This window comes from Oncorhynchus masou, chromosome 20 (genome assembly GCF_036934945.1).
Source record: "Oncorhynchus masou masou isolate Uvic2021 chromosome 20, UVic_Omas_1.1, whole genome shotgun sequence".
NCBI lineage: Eukaryota > Metazoa > Chordata > Actinopteri > Salmoniformes > Salmonidae > Oncorhynchus > Oncorhynchus masou.
In genome coordinates, this window is record NC_088231.1 from 29,222,393 (window position 1) to 29,249,655 (window position 27,263).

General features: G+C 46.5%; 1 protein-coding gene across 1 annotated transcript; it reads right to left on the reverse strand.

The window, feature by feature from the left end:
• Positions 1–937: 937 nt before the first annotated feature.
• LOC135507231 (condensin complex subunit 3-like) lies at positions 938–27,138 on the reverse strand. Its single transcript, XM_064926823.1, has 13 exons — positions 26,982–27,138; positions 26,819–26,905; positions 20,608–20,796; positions 19,690–19,800; positions 13,940–14,059; positions 10,642–10,869; positions 9,698–9,879; positions 8,393–8,555; positions 6,698–6,865; positions 5,982–6,102; positions 2,111–2,145; positions 1,935–1,999; positions 938–1,235 (listed from the first exon to the last, which is right to left on the reverse strand). The coding sequence occupies exons 1-13, from the start codon at positions 27,075–27,077 to the stop codon at positions 1,109–1,111; spliced, it is 1,692 nt and encodes a 563-aa protein (XP_064782895.1). The 5' UTR covers positions 27,078–27,138; the 3' UTR covers positions 938–1,108.
• Between the last annotated feature and the right edge of the window lie 125 nt (positions 27,139–27,263).

Genomic DNA, 27,263 nt, shown 5'->3' on the forward strand with positions numbered 1-27,263 from the left:
ATACAGAGCTCAATGGGACTTCCTGGAGGAATACAGAGCTCAATGGGACTTCCTGGAGGAATACAGAGCTCAATGGGACTTCCAGGAGGGATACAGAGCTCAATAACAGAGGGATACAGAGCTCAATGGGACTTCCTGGAGGAATACAGAGCTCAATGGGACTTCCTGGAGGGATACAGACCTCAATAACAGAGGAATACAGAGCTCAATGGGACTTCCTGGAGGGATACAGACCTCAATAACAGAGGAATACAGAGCTCAATGGGACTTCCTGGAGGGATACAGAGCTCAATGGGACTTCCTGGAGGAAGACAGAGCTCAATGGGACTTCCTGGAGGGATACAGAGCTCAATGGGTCTTCCTGGAGGGATACAGAGCTCAATGGGACTTCCTGGAGGGATACAGAGCTCAATGGGACTTCCTGGAGGGATACAGAGCTCAATGGGTCTTCCTGGAGGGATACAGACCTCAATAACAGAGGGATACAGAGCTCAATGGGACTTCCTGGAGGGATACAGAGCTCAATGGGACTTCCTGGAGGGATACAGAGCTCAATGGGACTTCCTGGAGGGATACAGAGCTCAATGGGACTTCCTGGAGGGATACAGAGCTCAATGGGACTTCCTGGAGGGATACAGAGCTCAATGGGACTTCCTGGAGGAATACAGAGCTCAATGGGACTTCCTGGAGGGATACAGACCTCAATAACAGAGGGATACAGAGCTCAATGGGACTTCCTGGAGGGATACAGACCTCAATAACAGCGGAATACAGAGCTCAATGGGACTTCCTGGAGGGATACAGAGCTCAATGGGACTTCCTGGAGGGATACAGAGCTCAATGGGACTTCCTGGAGGGATACAGAGCTCAATGGGACTTCCTGGAGGAATACAGACCTCAATAACAAAGGGAGAATTACAGCCGAGATACATACCAGGAAGTTTAATCGTTTTATTTAAACCAATAAAAATACATTTTTCATTCAGGTTGATGATAGGACTTCCTTCTGTCTCTAAACCTGTTGCTCGACATGTCCACTACTCTGATACTGATTCCACTCGGCAGCAAACACGCATCCTGACCTCTCTACTCTATCTGACCTGGGACTCTACGAGGTGTTGGCCTCCTGGTGGAGGAGGGCACTGAGGTCCAGTCTGGTTTTGTCCAAAGCTGCCGTCTTGGCCCGGCGGGATGGACGGGGTACCGGCACCGAGTCTGGAACATTCTCCCCATCACTATGGAGGGAGGCGGAGAGGAGGAGGGGAGGGGAGGGAGAGGAGGAGGAGGGGAGGGAGAGAGATGGAGAGGAGGAAGGAGACGGATGGAGAGGAGGAGGGGAGACGGGTGGAGAGGAGGAGGGGAGACGGAGAGGAGGAGGGAGACGGATGGAGAGGAGGAGGGGAGATGGAGAGGAGGAGGGAGAGAGATGGAGAGGAAGGAGAGGAGGAGGGGAGGGAGAGAGATGGAGAGGAGGGGAGACGGATGGAGAGGAAGGAGAGGAGGAGGGGAGGGAGAGAGATGGAGAGGAGGGGAGACGGATGGAGAGGGAGGGGGGGGGATGGAGAGGAGGAGGGGGGGAGGGAGTGAGATGGAGAGGAGGGAGAGGAGGAGGGGGAGACGGATGGAGAGGAGGAGGGGATGGAGAGGGAGGAGGGGGGGAGGGAGTGAGATGGAGAGGGAGAGGAGGAGGGGAGACGGAGAGGAGGGAGAGGAGGAGGGGAGACGGAGAGGAGGGAGAGGAGGAGGGGAGACGGAGAGGAGGAGGGAGACGGATGGAGAGGAGGAGGAGGGGAGGGAGAGCGATGGAGAGGAGGAGGAGGGGAGACGGAGAGGAGGAAGGAGACGGAGAGGAGGGAGAAAATAAAGGTGATATACAGAACGGATCCATTTCAACATTCAGGGACGATTAAGCACTTCTCCTCCCCTCCTCTCACCTCTCCTCGGAGGACTCTGCCGATCTGCTGGACTTCTTGGCTCCTTTGACTGTGGAGGGTTTCCTCTGACCTACACACACACACACACACACACACACATACACACACACGATCAACTGTTAGTGGTGCTCAACCGTGTCAGAGGTTCGCAGGAGGTGTGTAAGATGGGCGTATACCTCTCCTGGCCTCTTGGCAGACTGGTCCAGGTCATCTCTGTAGAGATGAAGACTAAGGAGTTACATCTCTCTCTCCATGTCATCTGATTCAGTCTAACAGTAACATGAACCACAACCCTCAGTAGTAGTCTCCTCTCTCTACCCTCAGTAGTAGTCTCCTCTCTCTCTCTCTCAGTAGTAGTCTCCTCAGTAGTAGTCTCCTCTCTCGCTTTACCCTCAGTAGTAGTCTCCTCTCTCTTTACCCTCAGTAGTAGTCTCCTCTCTCTCTCTACCCTCAGTAGTAGTCTCCTCTCTCTCTCTCCCATCAGTAGTAGTCTCCTCTCTCTCTACCCTCAGTAGTAGTCTCCTCTCTCTCTCTACCCTCAGTAGTAGTCTCCTCTCTCTCTCTACCCTCAGTAGTAGTCTCCTCTCTCTCTCTACCCTCAGTAGTAGTCTCCTCTCTCTCTCTACCCTCAGTAGTAGTCTCCTCTCTCTCTCTACCCTCAGTAGTAGTCTCCTCTCTCTCTCTACCCTCAGTAGTAGTCTCCTCTCTCTCTCTACCCTCAGTAGTAGTCTCCTCTCTCTCTCTACCCTCAGTAGTAGTCTCCTCTCTCTCTCTACCCTCAGTAGTAGTCTCCTCTCTCTCTACCCTCAGTAGTAGTCTCCTCTCTCTCTCTACCCTCAGTAGTAGTCTCCTCTCTCTCTCTACCCTCAGTAGTAGTCTCCTCTCTCTCTCTACCCTCAGTAGTAGTCTCCTCTCTCTACCCTCAGTAGTAGTCTCCTCTCTCTCTCTACCCTCAGTAGTAGTCTCCTCTCTCTCTCTACCCTCAGTAGTAGTCTCCTCTCTCTCTCTCTACCCTCAGTAGTAGTCTCCTCTCTCTACCCTCAGTAGTAGTCTCCTCTCTCTCTCTACCCTCAGTAGTAGTCTCCTCTCTCTCTCTCTACCCTCAGTAGTAGTCTCCTCTCTCTCTCTCTACCCTCAGTAGTAGTCTCCTCTCTCTCTCTCTACCCTCAGTAGTAGTCTCCTCTCTCTCTCTCTACCCTCAGTAGTAGTCTCCTCTCTCTCTCTACCCTCAGTAGTAGTCTCCTCTCTCTCTCTCTACCCTCAGTAGTAGTCTCCTCTCTCTCTCTACCCTCAGTAGTAGTCTCCTCTCTCTCTCTCTACCCTCAGTAGTAGTCTCCTCTCTCTCTCTCTACCCTCAGTAGTAGTCTCCTCTCTCTCTCTACCCTCAGTAGTAGTCTCCTCTCTCTCTCTCTACCCTCAGTAGTAGTCTCCTCTCTCTCTCTACCCTCAGTAGTAGTCTCCTCTCTCTCTCTCTACCCTCAGTAGTAGTCTCCTCTCTCTCTCTACCCTCAGTAGTAGTCTCCTCTCTCTCTCTACCCTCAGTAGTAGTCTCCTCTCTCTCTCTACCCTCAGTAGTAGTCTCCTCTCTCTCTCTACCCTCAGTAGTAGTCTCCTCTCTCTCTACCCTCAGTAGTAGTCTCCTCTCTCTCTCTACCCTCAGTAGTAGTCTCCTCTCTCTCTCTACCCTCAGTAGTAGTCTCCTCTCTCTCTCTCTACCCTCAGTAGTAGTCTCCTCTCTCTCTCCCTCAGTAGTAGTCCCTCACCCTCAGTAGTAGTCTCTCTCTCTCTCTACCCTCAGTAGTAGTCTCCTCTCTCTCTCTCTACCCTCAGTAGTAGTCTCCTCTCTCTCTCTACCCTCAGTAGTAGTCTCCTCTCTCTCTCTACCCTCAGTAGTAGTCTCCTCTCTCTCTACCCTCAGTAGTAGTCTCCTCTCTCTCTCTACCCTCAGTAGTAGTCTCCTCTCTCTCTCTACCCTCAGTAGTAGTCTCCTCTCTCTCTACCCTCAGTAGTAGTCTCCTCTCTCTCTCTACCCTCAGTAGTAGTCTCCTCTCTCTCTCTCTCTACCCTCAGTAGTAGTCTCCTCTCTCTCTCTACCCTCAGTAGTAGTCTCCTCTCTCTCTCTACTCCTCAGTAGTAGTCTCCTCTCTCTCTACCCTCAGTAGTAGTCTCCTCTCTCTACCCTCAGTAGTAGTCTCCTCTCTCTCTACCCTCAGTAGTAGTCTCCTCTCTCTCTCTCTCTACCCTCAGTAGTAGTCTCCTCTCTCTCTCTACCCTCAGTAGTAGTCTCCTCTCTCTCTCTACCCTCAGTAGTAGTCTCCTCTCTCTCTCTACCCTCAGTAGTAGTCTCCTCTCTCTCTCTCTACCCTCAGTAGTAGTCTCCTCTCTCTACCCTCAGTAGTAGTCTCCTCTCTCTCTCTCTACCCTCAGTAGTAGTCTCCTCTCTCTCTCTACCCTCAGTAGTAGTCTCCTCTCTCTCTCTACCCTCAGTAGTAGTCTCCTCTCTCTCTCTACCCTCAGTAGTAGTCTCCTCTCTCTCTCTACCCTCAGTAGTAGTCTCCTCTCTCTCTCTACCCTCAGTAGTAGTCTCCTCTCTCTCTCTACCCTCAGTAGTAGTCTCCTCTCTCTCTCTACCCTCAGTAGTAGTCTCCTCTCTCTCTCTACCCTCAGTAGTAGTCTCCTCTCTCTCTACCCTCAGTAGTAGTCTCCTCTCCCTCAGTACCCTCTCTCTCTCTACCCTCAGTAGTAGTCTCCTAGTCTCCTCTCTCTACCCTCAGTAGTAGTCTCCTCTCTCTCTCTACCCTCAGTAGTAGTCTCCTCTCTCTCTACCCTCAGTAGTAGTCTCCTCTCTCTCTCTACCCTCAGTAGTAGTCTCCTCTCTCTCTACCCTCAGTAGTAGTCTCCTCTCTCTCTACCCTCAGTAGTAGTCTCCTCTCTCTCTCTACCCTCAGTAGTAGTCTCCTATCTCTCTCTCAGTAGTAGTCTCCTCTCTCTCTACCCTCAGTAGTAGTCTCCTATCTCTCTCTCTACCCTCAGTAGTAGTCTCCTCTCTCTCTCTACCCTCAGTAGTAGTCTCCTCTCTCTCTCTACCCTCAGTAGTAGTCTCCTCTCTCTCTCTACCCTCAGTAGTAGTCTCCTCTCTCTCTCTACCCTCAGTAGTAGTCTCCTCTCTCTCCCCTCAGTAGTAGTCTCCTCTCTCTCTCTACCCTCAGTAGTAGTCTCCTCTCTCTCTCTACCCTCAGTAGTAGTCTCCTCTCTCTCTCTCTACCCTCAGTAGTAGTCTCCTCTCTCTCTCTCTCTACCCTCAGTAGTAGTCTCCTCTCTCTCTCTCTCTACCCTCAGTAGTAGTCTCCTCTCTCTCTCTCTACCCTCAGTAGTAGTCTCCTCTCTCTCTCTCTACCCTCAGTAGTAGTCTCCTCTCTCTCTCTCTCTACCCTCAGTAGTAGTCTCCTCTCTCTCTCTCTCTCTACCCTCAGTAGTAGTCTCCTCTCTCTCTCTCTACCCTCAGTAGTAGTCTCCTCTCTCTCTCTACCCTCAGTAGTAGTCTCCTCTCTCTCTCTACCCTCAGTAGTAGTCTCCTCTCTCTCTCTACCCTCAGTAGTAGTCTCCTCTCTCTCTCTACCCTCAGTAGTAGTCTCCTCTCTCTCTCTACCCTCAGTAGTAGTCTCCTCTCTCTCTCTCTACCCTCAGTAGTAGTCTCCTCTCTCTCTACCCTCAGTAGTAGTCTCCTCTCTCTCTACCCTCAGTAGTAGTCTCCTCTCTCTCTCTCTACCCTCAGTAGTAGTCTCCTCTCTCTCTCTCTACCCTCAGTAGTAGTCTCCTCTCTCTCTCTCTCTACCCTCAGTAGTAGTCTCCTCTCTCTCTCTCTACCCTCAGTAGTAGTCTCCTCTCTCTCTCTACCCTCAGTAGTAGTCTCCTCTCTCTCTCTACCCTCAGTAGTAGTCTCCTCTCTCTCTCTACCCTCAGTAGTAGTCTCCTCTCTCTCTCTACCCTCAGTAGTAGTCTCCTCTCTCTCTCTACCCTCAGTAGTAGTCTCCTCTCTCGCTTTACCCTCAGTGTTGACATCGACAGGCTGTAGTGTCGTAGTGCTGAGATCTGGTTGGTTGTTGGAGTCCTGCAGCTGTCCAATCAGCTTCTCCAGAGCACGCAGAGCGATACGATCCTTTACCTCCTACACAGACTTGAGTTAGTTTGGTGTCATCAGGAAATGTGTTGTGTTGTAACAGGGTCACCAGGTGTTGTGTTGTTGTCAGTACTGTACCTGTGTAACTTGTTGTAGCAGGGTCACCAGGTGTTGTGTTGTTGTCAGTACTGTACCTGTGTAACTTGTTGTAGCAGGGTCACCAGGTGTTGTAACAGGGTCACCAGGTGTTGTGTTGTTGTCAGTACTGTACCTGTCTAACTTGTTGTAGCAGGGTCACCAGGTGTTGTGTTGTTGTCAGTACTGTACCTGTGTAACTTGTTGTAGCAGGGTCACCAGCTGTTGTGTTGTTGTCAGTACTGTACCTGTGTAACTTGTTGTAGCAGGGTCACCAGGTGTTGTTGTCAGTACTGTACCTGTGTAACTTGTTGTAGCAGGGTCACCAGGTGTTGTTGTCAGTACTGTACCTGTGTAACTTGTTGTAGCAGGGTCACCAGGTGTTGTTGTCAGTACTGTACCTGTGTAACTTGTTGTAGCAGGGTCACCAGGTGTTGTGTTGTTGTCAGTACTGTACCTGTGTAACTTGTTGTAGCAGGGTCACCAGGTGTTGTTGTCAATACTGTACCTGTGTAACTTGTTGTAGCAGGGTCACCAGGTCTCTCGTTGTGTTGCCGTCAGCACTGAGCTCCAGACTGTTCAGTACTTTGGCGTAGAGACGGACTTCGGGAGCTGACGGGTCCTTCAGCATCTCGCCACACACACGCACTGCCAGGTGGTCATGGGCACTCACCTCCTACACACACACACGTTTAGCCTCCAGAGAACACACTTCAGACAGAGGGATGTATTGTGATTCTACGTGTATTGTGATTCTACGTGTATTGTGATTCTACATGTATTGTGAATCTCATGTATTGTGAATCTCATGTATTGTGATTCTCATGTATTGTGATTCTCATGATTCTACGTGTATTGTGATTCTACGTGTATTGTGATTCTACGTGTATTGTGATTCTACGTGTATTGTGATTCTACGTGTATTGTGATTCTCATGATTCTACGTGTATTGTGATTCTACGTGTATTGTGATTCTACGTGTATTGTGATTCTACGTGTATTGTGATTCTCATGATTCTACATGTATTGTGATTCTACGTGTATTGTGATTCTACATGTATTGTGATTCTACGTGTATTGTGATTCTACGTGTATTGTGATTCTACGTGTATTGTGATTCTACGTGTATTGTGATTCTACATGTATTGTGATTTTTACATGTATTGTGATTCTATGTGTATTGTGATTCTACATGTATTGTGATTCTACATGTATTGTGATTCTACGTGTATTGTGATTCTACGTGTATTGTGATTCTACGTATAATAAATAAAATATATATTTATTTTTTTTTACACAATCGAAAGTATCGATATAATGGACTAAAATAATATTGTGATATGCAACTATGGACCCCCCCCATCACTATATAGATGTTATATTAAATGTTACCTGTGTGTTAGAGGTCTGTATATCTATGGACCCCCCATCACTATTGTATAGAGGTTATATTAAATGTTCCCTGTGTGTTAGAGGCCTGTATATCTATGGACCCCCCATCACTATTATATAGAGGTTGTCAGGTTATATTAAATGTTACCTGTGTGTTAGAGGCCTGTATATCTATGGACCCCCCCCATCACTATTATATAGAGGTTGTCAGGTTATATTAAATGTTACCTGTGTGTTAGAGGCCTGTATATCTATGGACCCCCCCATCACTATTATATAGAGGTTATATTAAATATTACCTGTGTGTTAGAGGTCTGTATATCTATGGACCCCCCATCACTATTATATAGAGGTTATATTAAATATTACCTGTGTGTTAGAGGTCTGTATATCTATGGACCCCCCCATCACTATTATATAGATGTTATATTAAATGTTACCTGTGTGTTAGAGGCCTGTATATCTATGGACCCCCCCATCACTATTATATAGAGGTTGTCAGGTTATATTAAATGTTACCTGTGTGTTAGAGGCCTGTATATCTATGGACCCCCCCATCACTATTATATAGAGGTTATATTAAATATTACCTGTGTGTTAGAGGTCTGTATATCTATGGACCCCCCCCATCACTATTATATAGAGGTTATATTAAATATTACCTGTGTGTTAGAGGTCTGTATATCTATGGACCCCCCATCACTGTTGAATAGAGGTTGTCAGGTTATATTAAATGTTCCCTGTGTGTTAGAGGCCTGTATATCTATGGACCCCCCCATCACTGTTATATAGAGGTTATATTAAATGTTACCTGTGTGTCTCCAGGCTTTATGAGAGAGCTGGGCCGTGTCAGCTCCACCAGCAGCTCTGCTACGTTGGTGACGTCCACCTCGGCCAACGGAGACGAAGCCGGAGCATTCAGCAGGGTCTGGAGGGTGGGCAGAAAGCACTCCTCCACAACCTCCTGGTGGGCCCTGAACACACACAGTCAGTAAACACACTGCCGGTGGGCCCTGAACACACACACAGTCAGTAAACACACTGCTGGAGGGCCCTGAACACACACACAGTCAGTAAACACACTGCCGGTGGGCCCTGAACGCACACACAGTCAGTAAACACACTCCTGGTGGGCCCTGAACACACACACAGTCAGTAAACACACTGCTGGTGGGCCCTGAACACACACAGTCAGTAAACACACTGCTGGTGGGCCCTGAACACACACACAGTCAGTAAACACACTGCCGGTGGGCCCTGAACACACACACAGTCAGTAAACACACTGCTGGTGGGCCCTGAACACACACAGTCAGTAAACACACTGCTGGTGGGCCCTGAACACACACACAGTCAGTAAACACACTGCTGGTGGGCCCTGAACACACACAGTCAGTAAACACACTGCTGGTGGGCCCTGAACACACACACAGTCAGTAAACACACTCCTGGTGGGCCCTGAACGCACACACAGTCAGTAAACACACTGCTGGTGGGCCCTGAACACACGCAGTCAGTAAACACACTCCTGGTGGGCCCTGAACACACACACAGTCAGTAAACACACTGCCGGTGGGCCCTGAACACACACAGTCAGTAAACACACTGCTGGTGGGCCCTGAACACACACACAGTCAGTAAACACACTGCTGGTGGGCCCTGAACACACGCAGTCAGTAAACACACTCCTGGTGGGCCCTGAACACACACAGTCAGTAAACACACTGCTGGTGGGCCCTGAACACACACACAGTCAGTAAACACACTGCTGGTGGGCCCTGAACACACACACAGTCAGTAAACAGAGTATCTAGGGGTCAGAGTATCTAGGGGTCAGAGTATATCCCCAGTGTATCTAGGGGCCAGAGTATCTAGGGGTCAGAGTATCTAGGGGTCAGAGTATATCCCCAGAGTATCTAGGGGTCAGAGTTTATCGTCAGAGTATCTAGGGGTCAGAGTATCTAGGGGTCAGAGTATATCGTCAGAGTATCTAGGGGTCAGAGTATCTAGGGGTCAGAGTATCTAGGGGTCAGAGTATCTAGGGGTCAGAGTATCTAGGGGTCAGAGTATATCCCCAGAGTATCTAGGGGTCAGTGTATCTAGGGGTGTGTCGTACCTGCTCTCCCGGGCGTACAGCTGGAAGAACACTCCGAGACAGTGGCGTAGTCTGGTGTCGTCCTCGGTGACAGGGTTGTACCATAGCAACACCAATCGAGAGAGGAGCTTGGCACTGGAGATCCGGCCGGAATACATCAGTTTGGCCAGACCCTCCGCTGTCTCGGTACGCAGCTCAGACACCTGCACACACACCGAATCATAAACACACACACACACACACCGAATCATAAACACACACACACACACACCGAATCATAAACACACACACACACACACCAAATCATAAACACACACACACCGAATCATAAACACACACACACACCGAATCATAAACACACACACACACACACACCGAATCATAAACACACACACACACACACCGAATCATAAACACACACACACACCGAATCATAAACACACACACACACACACACCGAATCATAAACACACACACACACACACCGAATCATAAACACACACACACACACCGAATCATAAACACACACACACACACACCGAATCATAAACACACACACACACACACCGAATCATAAACACACACACCGAATCATAAACACACACACACACCGAATCATAAACACACACACACCCAGAATCATAAACACACACACACACACACCGAATCATAAACACACACACACACACACCGAATCATAAACACACACACCGAATCATAAACACACACACCGAATCATAAACACACACACAGAATCATAAACACACACACACACACAGAATCATAAACACACACACAGAATCATAAACACACACACACACACACACCGAATCATAAACACACACACACCGAATCATAAACACACACACACACAGAATCATAAACACACACACACCGAATCATAAACACACACACACACAGAATCATAAACACACACACACACACACACAGAATCATAAACACACCTCACTGTCCAGGAAGTCGGACAGCATCATCAGGATGGACTGAGTGGTGCTGCTCCCCTCCTCCGGCTCCTCCCCCTCCCCCTGGTCTTCCTGGTTGGCTGGCGAATGGGAGGTCTGGGGGGCGGCGCTGGGGCGTTCAGACAGCAGTGTGAAGCCGTAGAGCAGCAGCAGGTCGATGACTGCCCTGAGAGCGCTGATACGGATCTTAGCCTCATCTAGCTGGGCGATCTACAGAGAGACAGAGAGGGTCTATACCTCATCTAGCTGGGCTATCTACAGAGACCGATACTGACCTCATCTAGCTGGCCTATCTACAGAGACAGAGAACGATACTGACCTCATCTAGCTAGGCTATCTACAGAGACCGATACTGACCTCATCTAGCTGGGCTATCTACAGAGAGGGTCAATACCTCATCTAGCTGGGCTATCTACAGAGAGGGTCAATACCTCATCTAGCTGGGCTATCTACAGAGAGGGTCAATACCTCATCTAGCTGGGCTATCTACAGAGAGGGTCAATACCTCATCTAGCTGGGCTATCTACAGAGAGGGTCAATACCTCATCTAGCTGGGCTATCTACAGAGAGGGTCAATACCTCATCTAGCTGGGCTATCTACAGAGAGGGTCAATACCTCATCTAGCTGGGCTATCTACAGAGAGGGTCAATACCTCATCTAGCTGGGCTATCTACAGAGAGGGTCAATACCTCATCTAGCTGGGCTATCTACAGAGAGGGTCAATACCTCATCTAGCTGGGCTATCTACAGAGAGGGTCAATACCTCATCTAGCTGGGCTATCTACAGAGAGGGTCAATACCTCATCTAGCTGGGCTATCTACAGAGAGACAGAGAGGGTCTATACCTCATCTATCTGGGCTATCTACAGAGACCGAGACCGATACTGACCTCATCTAGCTGGGCTATCTACAGAGACCGAGACCGATACTGACCTCATCTAGCTGGGCTATCTACAGAGACAGAGAACGATACTGACCTCATCTAGCTGGCCTATCTACAGAGACAGAGAACGATACTGACCTCATCTAGCTGGGCTATCTACAGAGACCGGGAACGATACTGACCTCATCTAGCTGGCCTATCTACAGAGGGCGAGAACGATACTGACCTCATCTAGCTGGGCTATCTACAGAGACCGATACTGACCTCATCTAGCTGGGCTATCTACAGCGACAGAGAACGATACTGACCTCATCTAGCTGGGCTATCTACAGAGACCGATACTGACCTCATCTAGCTGGGCTATCTACAGAGAACGATACTGACCTCATCTAGCTGGGCTATCTACAGAGACAGAGAACGATACTGACCTCATCTAGCTGGGCTATCTACAGAGACAGAGAACGATACTGACCTCATCTAGCTGGGCTATCTACAGAGACCGATACTGACCTCATCTAGCTGGGCTATCTACAGAGACCGAGAACGATACTGACCTCATCTAGCTGGCCTATCTACAGAGGGCGAGAACGATACTGACCTCATCTAGCTGGGCTATCTACAGAGGGCGATACTGACCTCATCTAGCTGGGCTATCTACAGAGACAGAGAACGATACTGACCTCATCTAGCTGGGCTATCTACAGAGACAGAACGATACTGACCTCATCTAGCTGGGCTATCTACAGAGACAGAACGATACTGACCTCATCTAGCTGGGCTATCTACAGAGACTGAGAACGATACTGACCTCATCTAGCTGGGCTATCAACAGAGACAGAGAACGATACTGACCTCATCTAGCTGGGCTATCAACAGAGACAGAGAACGATACTGACCTCATCTAGCTGGGCTATCTACAGAGAACGATACTGACCTCATCTAGCTGGGCTATCTACAGAGACAGAGAATGATACTGACCTCATCTAGCTGGGCTATCTACAGAGAACGATACTGACCTCATCTAGCTGGGCTATCTACAGAGACCGATACTGACCTCATCTAGCTGGGCTATCTACAGAGACAGAGGGTGATACTGACCTCATCTAGCTGGGCTATCTACAGAGACCGAGAACGATACTGACCTCATCAAGCTGGGCTATCTACAGAGACCGATACTGACCTCATCTAGCTGGGCTATCTACAGAGACAGAGGGTGATACTGACCTCATCTAGCTGGGCTATCTACAGAGACAGAGAACGATACTGACCTCATCTAGCTGGGCTATCTACAGAGACCGATACTGACCTCATCTAGCTGGGCTATCTACAGAGACCGATACTGACCTCATCTAGCTGGGCTATCTACAGAGACAGAGAACGATACTGACCTCATCTAGCTGGGCTATCTACAGAGACCGAGAACGATACTGACCTCATCTAGCTGGGCTATCTACAGAGACAGAGAACGATACTGACCTCATCTAGCTGGGCTATCTACAGAGGGCGATACTGACCTCATCTAGCTGGGCTATCTACAGAGACCGATACTGACCTCATCTAGCTGGGCTATCTACAGAGACAGAGGGTGATACTGACCTCATCTAGCTGGGCTATCTACAGAGGGCGATACTGACCTCATCTAGCTGGGCTATCTACAGAGACAGAGACCGATACTGACCTCATCTAGCTGGGCTATCTACAGAGACCGAGAACGATACTGACCTCATCTAGCTGGGCTATCTACAGAGACCGAGAACGATACTGACCTCATCAAGCTGGGCTATCTACAGAGACAGAGGGTGATACTGACCTCATCTAGCTGGGCTATCTACAGAGACAGAGGGTGATACTGACCTCATCTAGCTGGGCTATCTACAGAGGGCGATACTGACCTCATCTAGCTGGGCTATCTACAGAGACCGATACTGACCTGATCTAGCTGGGCTATCTACAGAGACCGAGAACGATACTGACCTCATCTAGCTGGGCTATCTACAGAGACAGAGACCGATACTGACCTCATCTAGCTGGGCTATCTACAGAGGGCGATACTGACCTCATCTAGCTGGGCTATCTACAGAGACAGAGAACGATACTGACCTCATCTAGCTGGGCTATCTACAGAGGGCGATACTGACCTCATCTAGCTGGGCTATCTACAGAGACCGATACTGACCTCATCTAGCTGGGCTATCTACAGAGACAGAGAACAATACTGACCTCATCTAGCTGGGCTATCTACAGAGGGCGATACTGACCTCATCTAGCTGGGCTATCTACAGAGACCGAGAACGATACTGACCTCATCGAGCTGGGCGATCTACAGAGAGACAGAGAGGGTCTATACCTCATCTAGCTGGGCTATCTACAGAGACAGAGGGTGATTCTTATGGTACCTGCAGCAGCAGCACCAGATGTGTGTTGACCAGGTCTTTGCTGTGCAGAGCACACGTCCCCAAACACACGACTGCCATGTTCCTCACCGCTGGCTGGGCATTGGATATACTGGGCAGGATCTGGGAGGGAGGGAGAGGGAGGGAGAGAGGGAGATGAGACAGTATAGTACCAGAGAGGATAGCTGACATGATGGATCCTATACGTTAGATTAGACAGTATAGTACCAGAGAGGATAGCTGACATGGTGGATCCTATACGTTAGATTAGACAGTATAGTACCAGAGAGGAGAGGATAGCTGACATGATGGATCCTATACGTTAGATTAGACAGTATAGTACCAGAGAGGAGAGGATAGCTGACATGATGGATCCTATACGTTAGATTAGACAGTATAGTACCAGAGAGGAGAGCTGACATGATGGATCCTATACGTTAGATTAGACAGTATAGTACCAGAGAGGAGAGCTGACATGATGGATCCTATACGTTAGATTAGACAGTATAGTACCAGAGAGGAGAGGATAGCTGTCATGGTGGATCCTATACGTTAGATTAGACAGTATAGTACCAGAGAGGAGAGGATAGCTGACATGATGGATCCTATACGTTAGATTAGACAGTATAGTACCAGAGAGGATAGCTGACATGGTGGATCCTATACGTTAGATTAGACAGTATAGTACCAGAGAGGATAGCTGACATGGTGGATCCTATACGTTAGATTAGACAGTATAGTACCAGAGAGGAGAGGATAGCAGACATGATGGATCCTATACGTTAGATTAGACAGTATAGTACCAGAGAGGAGAGCTGACATGGTGGATCCTATACGTTAGATTAGACAGTATAGTACCAGAGAGGAGAGGATAGCAGACATGATGGATCCTATACGTTAGATTAGACAGTATAGTACCAGAGAGGATAGCTGACATGATGGATCCTATACGTTAGATTAGACAGTATAGTACCAGAGAGGAGAGGAGAGCTGACATGGTGGATCCTATACGTTAGATTAGACAGTATAGTACCAGAGAGGAGAGGATAGCAGACATGATGGATCCTATACGTTAGATTAGACAGTATAGTACCAGAGAGGAGAGCTGACATGGTGGATCCTATACGTTAGATTAGACAGTATAGTACCAGAGAGGAGAGGAGAGCTGACATGGTGGATCCTATACGTTAGATTAGACAGTATAGTACCAGAGAGGAGAGGATAGCTGACATGATGGATCCTATACGTTAGATTAGACAGTATAGTACCAGAGAGGATAGCTGACATGGTGGATCCTATACGTTAGATTAGACAGTATAGTACCAGAGAGGAGAGGATAGCTGACATGGTGGATCCTATACGTTAGATTAGACAGTATAGTACCAGAGAGGAGAGGAGAGCTGACATGATGGATCCTATACGTTAGATTAGACAGTATAGTACCAGAGAGGATAGCTGACATGATGGATCCTATACGTTAGATTAGACAGTATAGTACCAGAGAGGAGAGGAGAGCTGACATGGTGGATCCTATACGTTAGATTAGACAGTATAGTACCAGAGAGGAGAGGATAGCTGACATGATGGATCCTATACGTTAGATTAGACAGTATAGTACCAGAGAGGAGCTGAGATGGATCCTATACGTTAGCTATAGACATGATGGATCCTATACGTTAGATTAGACAGTATAGTACCAGAGAGGAGAGCTGACATGGTGGATCCTATACGTTAGATTAGACAGTATAGTACCAGAGAGGAGAGGATAGCTGACATGATGGATCCTATACGTTAGATTAGACAGTATAGTACCAGAGAGGATAGCTGACATGGTGGATCCTATACGTTAGATTAGACAGTATAGTACCAGAGAGGAGAGGAGAGCTGACATGGTGGATCCTATACGTTAGATTAGACAGTATAGTACCAGAGAGGAGAGGATAGCTGACATGGTGGATCCTATACGTTAGATTAGACAGTATAGTACCAGAGAGGATAGCTGACATGATGGATCCTATACGTTAGATTAGACAGTATAGTACCAGAGAGGAGAGGATAGCTGACATGGTGGATCCTATACGTTAGATTAGACAGTATAGTACCAGAGGGAGGAGGTGGATCCTATACGTTAGATTAGACAGTAGTACCAGAGAGGATGACATGATGGATCCTATACGTTAGATTAGACAGTATAGTACCAGAGAGGATAGCTGACATGGTGGATCCTATACGTTAGATTAGACAGTATAGTACCAGAGAGGAGAGGATAGCTGACATGATGGATCCTATCACGTTAGATTAGACAGTATAGTACCAGAGAGGAGAGGAGAGCTGACATGATGGATCCTATACGTTAGATTAGACAGTATAGTACCAGAGAGGATAGCTGACATGATGGATCCTATACGTTAGATTAGACAGTATAGTACCAGAGAGGCTGAGAGGGATCCTATACGTTAGATTAGACAGTATAGTACCAGAAAGGGATCCTGGTGGATCCTATACCAGAGAGGAGAGGAGAGCTGACATGTTAGATTAGACAGTATAGTACCAGAGAGGAGGATAGCTGACATGACCAGAGGATCCTATACGTTAGATTAGACAGTATAGTACCAGAGAGGAGAGATAGCTGACATGATGGATCCTATACGTTAGATTAGACAGTATAGTACCAGAGGAGGAGAGCTGACATGATGGATCCTATACGTTAGATTAGACAGTATAGTACCAGAGAGGAGAGGAGCTGACATGATGGATCCTATACGTTAGATTAGACAGTATAGTACCAGAGAGGAGAGGATAGCTGACATGATGGATCCTATACGTTAGATTAGACAGTATAGTACCAGAGAGGAGAGCTGACATGGTGGATCCTATACGTTAGATTAGACAGTATAGTACCAGAGAGGAGAGGATAGCTGACATGATGGATCCTATACGTTAGATTAGACAGTATAGTACCAGAGAGGAGAGGATAGCTGACATGATGGATCCTATACGTTAGATTAGACAGTATAGTACCAGAGAGGATAGCTGACATGGTGGATCCTATACGTTAGATTAGACAGTATAGTACCAGAGAGGAGAGGATAGCTGACATGATGGATCCTATACGTTAGATTAGACAGTATAGTACCAGAGAGGAGGGATAGCTGACATGATGGATCCTATACGTTAGATTAGACAGTATAGTACCAGAGAGGATAGCTGAGATGGATCCTAGTTGACATGAGTACCAGGAGAGGAGAGCCATGGTGGATCTATACGTTAGATTAGACAGTATAGTACCAGAGAGGAGAGGATAGCTGACATGATGGATCCTATACGTTAGATTAGACAGTATAGTACCAGAGGAGGAGGATTAGACAGCCAGAGACATGATGGATCCTATCGTTAGATTAGACAGTATAGTACCAGAGAGGAGAGGAGAGCTGACATGATGGATCCTATACGTTAGATTAGACAGTATAGTACCAGAGAGGAGAGGAGAGCTGACATGGTGGATCCTATCGTTAGATTAGACAGTATAGTACCAGAGAGGAGAGGATAGCTGACATGGTGGATCCTATACGTTAGATTAGACAGTATAGTACCAGAGAGGAGAGGAGAGCTGACATGGTGGATCCTATACGTTAGATTAGACAGTATAGTACCAGAGAGGAGAGGAGAGCTGACATGGTGGATCCTATACGTTAGATTAGACAGTATAGTACCAGAGAGGAGAGGATAGCTGACATGATGGATCCTATCGTTAGATTAGACAGTATAGTACCAGAGAGGAGAGGATAGCTGACATGATGGATCCTATCGTTAGATTAGACAGTATAGTACCAGAGAGGAGAGGAGAGCTGACATGGTGGATCCTATACGTTAGATTAGACAGTATAGTACCAGAGAGGAGAGGAGAGCTGACATGATGGATCTATACGTTAGATTAGACAGTATAGTACCAGAGAGGAGAGGATAGCTGACATGATGGATCCTATACGTTAGATTAGACAGTATAGTACCAGAGAGAGAGAGCTGACATGGTGGATCCTATACGTTAGATTAGACAGTATAGTACCAGAGAGGAGAGGAGAGCTGACATGGTGGATCCTATACGTTAGATTAGACAGTATAGTACCAGAGAGGAGAGGATAGCTGACATGATGGATCCTATACGTTAGATTAGACAGTATAGTACCAGAGAGGAGAGGATAGCTGACATGGTGGATCCTATACGTTAGATTAGACAGTATAGTACCAGAGAGGAGAGGAGAGCTGACATGGTGGATCCTATACGTTAGATTAGACAGTATAGTACCAGAGAGGAGAGGATAGCAGACATGATGGATCCTATACGTTAGATTAGACAGTATAGTACCAGAGAGGAGAGCTGACATGGTGGATCCTATACGTTAGATTAGACAGTATAGTACCAGAGAGGAGAGGATAGCTGACATGGTGGATCCTATACGTTAGATTAGACAGTATAGTACCAGAGAGGAGAGGGATAGCTGACATGATGGATCCTATACGTTAGATTAGACAGTATAGTACCAGAGAGGATAGCTGACATGGTGGATCCTATACGTTAGATTAGACAGTATAGTACCAGAGAGGAGAGGATAGCTGACATGATGGATCCTATACGTTAGATTAGACAGTATAGTACCAGAGAGGAGAGGAGCTGACATGATGGATCCTATACGTTAGATTGTACAGTATAGTACCAGGAGGATAGCTGACATGATGGATCCTATACGTTAGATTAGACAGTATAGTACCAGAGAGGAGAGGATAGCTGACATGATGGATCCTATACGTTAGATTAGACAGTATAGTACCAGAGAGGATAGGATAGCTGACATGATGGATCCTATACGTTAGATTGAACATATAGTACCAGAGAGGAGAGGATAGCTGACATGTGGATCCAGAGATTAGACAGTATAGTACCAGAGAGGAGGATAGTTGACATGATGGATCCTATACGTTAGATTAGACAGTATAGTACCAGAGAGGAGAGGAGAGCTGACATGATGGATCCTATACGTTAGATTAGACAGTATAGTACCAGAGAGGATAGCTGACATGATGGATCCTATACGTTAGATTAGACAGTATAGTACCAGAGAGGAGAGGATAGCTGACATGATGGATCCTATACGTTAGATTAGACAGTATAGTACCAGAGAGGAGAGGATAGCTGACATGGTGGATCCTATACGTTAGATTAGACAGTATAGTACCAGAGAGGAGAGAGAGCTGACATGGTGGATCCTATACGTTAGATTAGACAGTATAGTACCAGAGAGGAGAGGAGAGCTGACATGGTGGATCCTATACGTTAGATTAGACAGTATAGTACCAGAGAGGAGAGGATAGCTGACATGGTGGATCCTATACGTTAGATTAGACAGTATAGTACCAGAGAGGAGAGCTGACATGATGGATCCTATACGTTAGATTAGACAGTATAGTACCAGAGAGGAGAGGATAGCTGACATGATGGATCCTATACGTTAGATTAGACAGTATAGTACCAGAGAGGAGAGCTGACATGGTGGATCCTATACGTTAGATTAGACAGTATAGTACCAGAGAGGAGAGGATAGCTGACATGGTGGATCCTATACGTTAGATTAGACAGTATAGTACCAGAGAGGATAGCTGACATGGTGGATCCTATACGTTAGATTAGACAGTATAGTACCAGAGAGGATAGCTGACATGGTGGATCCTATACGTTAGATTAGACAGTATAGTACCAGAGAGGAGAGGAGAGCTGACATGGTGGGACCGATCCTCGTCTTGATGTTCATCTGTTTCAGTAGCTCAACACACATGGTCAGACAGCGCAGGAGAGTCTCTGGGTCCGTCTGACAGAGAACACAGCATTTATTTACGGAGACAATAACGTGTCTGTACCTTCTCCATGTCTCCTCGTCGTCCTGCTGTGTGATTCCGTGGTGTGTGTGTGTGTGATTCCGTGGTGTGTGTGTGTGTGTGATTCCGTGGTGTGTGTGTGTGTGATTCCGTGGTGTGTGTGTGTGTGTGATTCCGTGGTGTGTGTGTGTGTGTGATTCCGTGGTGTGTGGGTGTGATTCCGTGGTGTGTGTGGGTGTGATTCCGTGGTGTGTGTGATTCCGTGGTGTGTGTGTGTGATTCCGTGGTGTGTGGGTGTGATTCCGTGGGTGTGTGTGGGTGTGATTCCGTGGTGTGTGTGTGTGTGTGATTCCGTGGTGTGTGTGTGTGACTCCGTGGTGTGTGTGTGTGATTCCGTGGTGTGTGTGTGTGATTCCGTGGTGTGTGTGTGTGTGTGTGTGATTCCGTGGTGTGTGTGTGTGTGTGTGTGTGATTCCGTGGTGTGTGTGTGTGATTCCGTGGTGTGTGTGTGTGTGTGTGATTCCGTGGTGTGTGTGTGTGTGTGTGATTCCGTGGTGTGTGTGTGTGTGTGTGATTCCGTGGTGTGTGTGTGTGTGATTCCGTGGTGTGTGTGTGTGTGATTCCGTGGTGTGTGTGATTCCGTGGTGTGTGTGTGATTCCGTGGTGTGTGTGTGTGTGTGTGTGTGTGTGTGTGATTCCGTGGTGTGTGTGTGTGTGTGATTCCGTGGTGTGTGTGTGTGATTCCGTGGTGTGTGTGTGATTCCGTGGTGTGTGTGTGATTCCGTGGTGTGTGTCTGTACCTTCTCCATGCGTGTCTCTGCCTCCTTGTCGTCCTGCTGTGTGTTCTCCTCCTGCAGGATGTTGTTCCTCAGGTTCTCCAGGTCAGTTATAGAGTCCTTCAGCTCCGCTGCTCTGTTGAACTCCTGGTTACTGATACACTCCTCTAAGGCCTGTTTAGCTTCTAGGATACCAACTTTCACCTCCGCTAGCTGGAAGGAGAGAGAGACAGAGAGAGAGAGACAGAGAGAGAGAGAGAGAGAGAGAGAGAGAGAGAGACAGAGAGAGGAGACAGAGAGACAGACAGAGACAGAGAGAGAGACAGACAGAGACAGACAGAGACAGACAGAGACAGACAGAGACAGACAGAGACAGACAGAGACAGACAGAGACAGACAGAGACAGACAGAGACAGACAGAGACAGACAGAGACAGACAGAGACAGACAGAGACAGACAGAGACAGACAGAGACAGAGAGAGACAGAGAGAAGAGAGAGAGGAGAGAGAAGAGAGAGAGGAGAGAGAAGAGAGAGAGGAGAGAGAGGAGAGAGAGAGGAGACAGAGAGAAGAGAGAGAGACAGAGGAGAGAGGGAGGTTACAGACCATAAAGAGCTTCTGGACATCGGAACAGCGACCACTGACCTCCATTTGGAGTTTATACCTGCTCTCCGGAGGTAGAATAGCTCATGATAAGCTGTAGACCATATCATTTACCAAGAGAGTTTATACCTGCTCTCCGGAGGTAGAATAGCTAATGATAAGCTGTCGACCATATTATTTACCAAGAGAGTTTATACCTGTTCTCCGGAGGTAGAATAGCTCATGATAAGCTGTAGACCATATCATTTACCAAGAGAGTTGAGACCTATAGACCAAACCGATGCATAGAAACTGCACCCAGCTGTACAGAGACATGCAGAGGAAATGCTCCTCGTGGCCGGCGAATCTAACGTAGGAAAACGGAAATCCATTTCACCCAATTTCTACCAGCACTGAAAAAAACGGGTTGCTTCATCAGTATTTAATTTAACAATTATTTATGAGAAATGTATCGAGGTCCAGACAGATCACTGGGTCCGGGGCCGAGGTTCTGCCAATTGTGCACCTCCGGTCTAGGGTTTCTGGGATAATGGTGTTGATGTGAGTCATGAACAGCCTTTTAAAGCATTTCATGACTACGGACGTGTGTGCTATGGGTCAGTAGTCATTTAGGCAGGCTACTTTAGAGTTCTTGGGCACAGGGACTATGGTGATCTGCTTAAAACATGTTGGCATTACAGACCCGGATAGGGAAGACACTGTCTCTGACACATTTGGTCAGCTCGTCCTGGACATCAGTCTGGCCCCGCGGCCTTGTGAATGTTGAGGGAGAGCTTTGTATGCGTCTCTGTAGTGTGGAGTCAAGATGGTCCAGAGTTTTTGTCACATTTAACTCTGATAGAAATGTGTTAAAAAAAACGGATTTAAAGTTTCCTTGCATTAAAGTCCCCGGGCGACTAGCAGCACCAACCTCTGGGTGAGCGTTTTCTTGTTTGCTCATTGAATGCCGTCTTAGTGCCTTGTGGAGGTATCCCTGCTGTTTCTATTGTTCGATTATTGTTTTGTTGGGAAGGGACCTGAAAGTCAGCATGTTACACCTGACTAATAACATTTGATTGGTTTACCAAACACCTGACTAATAACATTTGATTGGTTTACCAAACACCTGACTAATAACATTTGATTGGATTACCAAGCACCTGACTAATAACATTTGATTGGATTACCAAGCACCCGACTAATAACATTTGATTGGTTTACCAAACACCTGACTAATAACATTTGATTGGATTACCAAATAACATTTGATTGGTTTACCAAGCACCTGACTAATAACATTTGATTGATTACCAAGCACCTGACTAATAACATTTGATTGGATTACCAAGCACCTGACTAATAACATCTGATTGGATTACCAAGCACCTGACTAATAACATTTGATTGGTTTACCAAGCACCTGACTAATAACATTTGATTGGTTTACCAAGCACCTGACTAATAACATTTGATTGGATTACCAAGCACCTGACTAATAACATTTGATTGGATTACCAAGCACCTGACTAATAACATTTGATTGGTTTACCAAGCACCTGACTAATAACATTTGATTGGTTTACCAAGCACCTGACTAATAACATTTGATTGGATTACCAAGCACCTGACTAATAACATTTTATTGGTTTACCAAACACCTGACTAATAACATTTGATTGGTTTACAAGCACCTGACTAATAACATTTGATTGGTTTACCAAGCACCTGACTAATAACATTTGATTGGATTACCAAGCACCTGACTAATAACATTTGATTGGTTTACCAAGCACCTGACTAATAACATTTGATTGGATTACCAAGCACCTGACTAATAACATTTGATTGGATTACCAAGCACCTGACTAATAACATTTGATTGGATTACCAAGCACCTGACTAATAACATTTGATTGGATTACCAAGCACCTGACTAATAACATTTGATTGGATTACCAAACAGATGACTAGTAACATTTGATTGGATTACCAAACAGATGACTAATAACATCTGATTGGATTACCAAACAGATGACTAATAACATCTGATTGGATTACCAAACAGATGACTAATAACATCTGATTGGATTACCAAACAGATGACTAATAACATCTGATTGGATTACCAAACAGATGACTAATAACATCTGATTGGATTACCAAACAGATGACTAATAACATCTGATTGGATTACCAAACACCTGACTAATAACATCTGATTGGATTACCAAACAGATGACTAATAACATCTGATTGGATTACCAAACAGATGACTAATAACATCTGATTGGATTACCAAACAGATGACTAATAACATCTGATTATCAAGCACCTGACTAGTAACATTTGATTGGATTACCAAGCACCTGACTAGTAACATCAGATTACCAAACACCTGACTAATAACATTTGATTGGATTACCAAACACCTGACTAATAACATTTGATTGGATTACCAAACACCTGACTAATAACATTTGATTGGATAACCAAACACCTGACTAATAACATTGATTTGGATTAGACTCTAGGATACAAACCTTCACCTCAGCTAACTGGAAGGAGAGAGGAGAGGATGGAGGATTAGATAAGAGAGAGGAAGAGGAAAAGGAGAGAGGAGTATGGAAAGAGGGAGGGAGGATTAGATAGAGAAGAGGTAAAGGAGAGAGAAGTAGAGCAGAGAGGGAGAAGAGAAGAGAGGGAGAGGATGGAAAGAGAGAAGAGGAGAGAGGTTGAGGATGGAGAGAGAGAAGAGGAGAGAGAGGTAGAGGATGGAGAGAGAGAAGAGGAGAGAGAGGTTGAGGATGGAGAGAGAGAAGAGGAGAGAGAGGTAGAGGATGGAGAGAGGGAGGATTAGATAGAGAAGAGGTAAAGGAGAGGGAGAAGAGGAGAGAGAGGTAGAGGATGGAGAGAGAGAGGATTAGATAGAGAAGAGGTAAAGGAGAGAGAGAAGAGGGATGGAGGATTAGATAGAGAATAAAGGAGTGAGAGAAGAGGAGGGATGGAGGATTAGATAGAGAATAAAGGAGAGAGAGAAGAGGGGGGATGGAGGATTAGATAGAGAATAAAGGAGAGAGAGAAGAGGAGGGATGGAGGATTAGATAGATAATAAAGGAGAGAGAGAAGAGGAGGGATGGAGGATTAGATAGATAATAAAGGAGAGAGAGAAGAGGAGAGAGAGGTAGAGGATGGAGAGAGAGAAGAGGAGAGGTAGAGGATGGAGAGAGAGAAGATGAGAGAGAGGTAGAGGATGGAGAGAGGGAGGATTAGATAGAGAATAAAGGAGAGAGAGAAGAGGAGGGATGGAGGATTAGATAGAGAATAAAGGAGAGAGAGAAGAGGAGGGATGAGGATTAGATAGATAATAAAGGAGAGAGAGAAGAGGAGGGATGGAGGATTAGATAGAGAATAAAGGAGAGAGAGAAGAGGAGGGATGGAGGATTAGATAGAGAATAAAGGAGAGAGAGAAGAGGAGGGATGGAGGATTAGATAGAGAATAAAGGAGAGAGAGAAGAGGAGGGATGGAGGATTAGATAGAGAAGAGGTAAAGGAGAGAGAGAAGAGGAGGGATGGAGGATTAGATAGAGAAGAGGTAGAGGATGGAGAGAGAGAGGTAGAGGATGGAGAGAGAGAGGTAGAGGATGGAGAGAGAGAGGTAGAGGATGGAGAGAGGGAGGATTAGATAGAGAATAAAGGAGAGAGAGGTAGAGGATGGAGAGAGAGAGGTAGAGGATGGAGAGAGGGAGGATTAGATAGAGAATAAAGGAGAGAGAGGTAGAGGATGGAGAGAGAGAGGTAGAGGATGGAGAGAGAGAGGATTAGATAGAGAATAAAGGAGAGAGACAGCAGAGGAGGGAGGATTAGATAGAGAATAAAGGAGAGATACAGCAGAGGAGGGAGGATTAGATAGAGAATAAAGGAGAGAGGGATGGAGGATTAGATAGAGAATAAAGGAGAGAGGGATGGAGGATTAGATAGAGAATAAAGGAGAGAGGGATGGAGGATTAGATAGAGAATAAAGGAGAGATACAGCAGAGGAGGGAGGATTAGATAGAGAATAAAGGAGAGAGAGGTAGAGGATGGAGAGAGAGAGGATTAGATAGAGAATAAAGGAGAGAGACAGCAGAGGAGGGAGGATTAGATAGAGAATAAAGGAGAGAGAGAAGAGGAGGGATGGAGGATTAGATAGAGAATAAAGGAGAGAGAGAAGAGGAGGGATGGAGGATTAGATAGAGAATAAAGGAGAGAGAGAAGAGGAGGGATGGAGGATTAGATAGATAATAAAGGAGAGAGAGAAGAGGGATGGAGGATTAGATAGATAATAAAGGAGAGAGAGAAGAGGGATGGAGGATTAGATAGAGAATAAAGGAGAGAGAGAAGAGGAGAGAGAGGTAGAGGATGGAGAGAGAGAAGAGGAGAGGATGGAGAGAGAGAAGATGAGAGAGAGGTAGAGGATGGAGAGAGGGAGGATTAGATAGAGAATAAAGGAGAGAGAGAAGAGGAGGGATGGAGGATTAGATAGAGAATAAAGGAGAGAGAGAAGAGGAGGGATGGAGGATTAGATAGATAATAAAGGAGAGAGAGAAGAGGAGGATTAGATAGAGAATAAAGGAGAGAGAGAAGAGGAGGGATGGAGGATTAGATAGAGAAGAGGTAAAGGAGAGAGAGAAGAGGAGGGATGGAGGATTAGATAGAGAAGAGGTAGAGGATGGAGAGAGAGAGGTAGAGGATGGAGAGAGAGAGGTAGAGGATGGAGAGAGAGAGGTAGAGGATGGAGAGAGGGAGGATTAGATAGAGAATAAAGGAGAGAGAGGTAGAGGATGGAGAGAGGGAGGATTAGATAGAGAATAAAGGAGAGAGACAGCAGAGGAGGGAGGATTAGATAGAGAATAAAGGAGAGATACAGCAGAGGAGGGAGGATTAGATAGAGAATAAAGGAGAGAGGGATGGAGGATTAGATAGAGAATAAAGGAGAGAGGGATGGAGGATTAGATAGAGAATAAAGGAGAGAGGGATGGAGGATTAGATAGAGAATAAAGGAGAGAGAGAAGAGGAGGATTAGATAGAGAATAAAGGAGAGATACAGCAGAGGAGGGAGGATTAGATAGAGAATAAAGGAGAGAGAGGTAGAGGATGGAGAGAGGGAGGATTAGATAGAGAATAAAGGAGAGAGAGAAGAGGAGAGAGGGAGGATTAGATAGAGAATAAAGGAGAGAGGGATGGAGGATTAGATAGAGAATAAAGGAGAGAGAGAAGAGGAGGATTAGATAGAGAATAAAGGAGAGATACAGCAGAGGAGGGAGGATTAGATAGAGAATAAAGGAGAGAGAGGTAGAGGATGGAGAGAGAGAGGATTAGATAGAGAATAAAGGAGAGAGGTAGAGGATGGAGAGAGGGAGGATTAGATAGAGAATAAATGAGAGAGAGAAGAGGAGGATTAGATAGAGAATAAAGGAGAGAAGAGGAGGGAGGGAGGATTAGATAGAGAATAAAGGAGAGAGAGGTAGAGGAGGATTAGATAGAGAATAAAGGAGAGGGATGGAGGATTAGATAGAGAATAAAGGAGAGGGAGGGAGGATTAGATAGAGAATAAAGGAGAGAGAGGGAGGGAGGATTAGATAGAGAATAAAGGAGAGAGACAGCAGAGCCAATACCTTAACTTGTTTCCTGCGGATCTCGTTCTCCTCCAGTGGCTGTCTGACGACGATGGGCTCACGCACCTCCGAGATCACCTCCGCCACCTGGTGCACACACACACAGGTTAACACCTTCACTACACCTTTATCTACGGTGAGTGTGTGTGTGTGTGTAACCTACGGTCTGAATGCGTCTGTGGTCGTCAGGTATCAGGGTCAGTAGTTTCTCCGTCAGCAGAGAGACCAGAGAGGGAGGAGTCTGAGGTAGGACCAGCATCTCCTGTAACACAGCCACCACACGCTTCCTACACACACACACACACACACACACACACACACACACACACACCACACAATTACATCAACACTTTCTGAAGTTAAAAGATCAGATTACTACATCATGTGATGTGGTTAGTTAATATGTTAATAGATCAGATTACTACATCATGTGATGTGGTTAGTT

Excerpts from the sequence above, each read along its gene's own strand:
- LOC135507231 (XM_064926823.1), bottom strand. The coding sequence starts at position 27,077 with ATGCTGGTCCTACCTCAGACTCCTCCCTCTCTGGTCTCTCTGCTGACG. Across the intron at positions 19,801-20,607 it reads CAGAGACACGCATGGAGAAG|ACGGACCCAGAGACTCTCCT; the intron begins GTACAGACACAC and ends GTTCTCTGTCAG. Across the intron at positions 6,866-8,392 it reads TAAAGCCTGGAGACACACAG|GAGGTGAGTGCCCATGACCA; the intron begins GTAACATTTAAT and ends GTGTGTGTGTAG.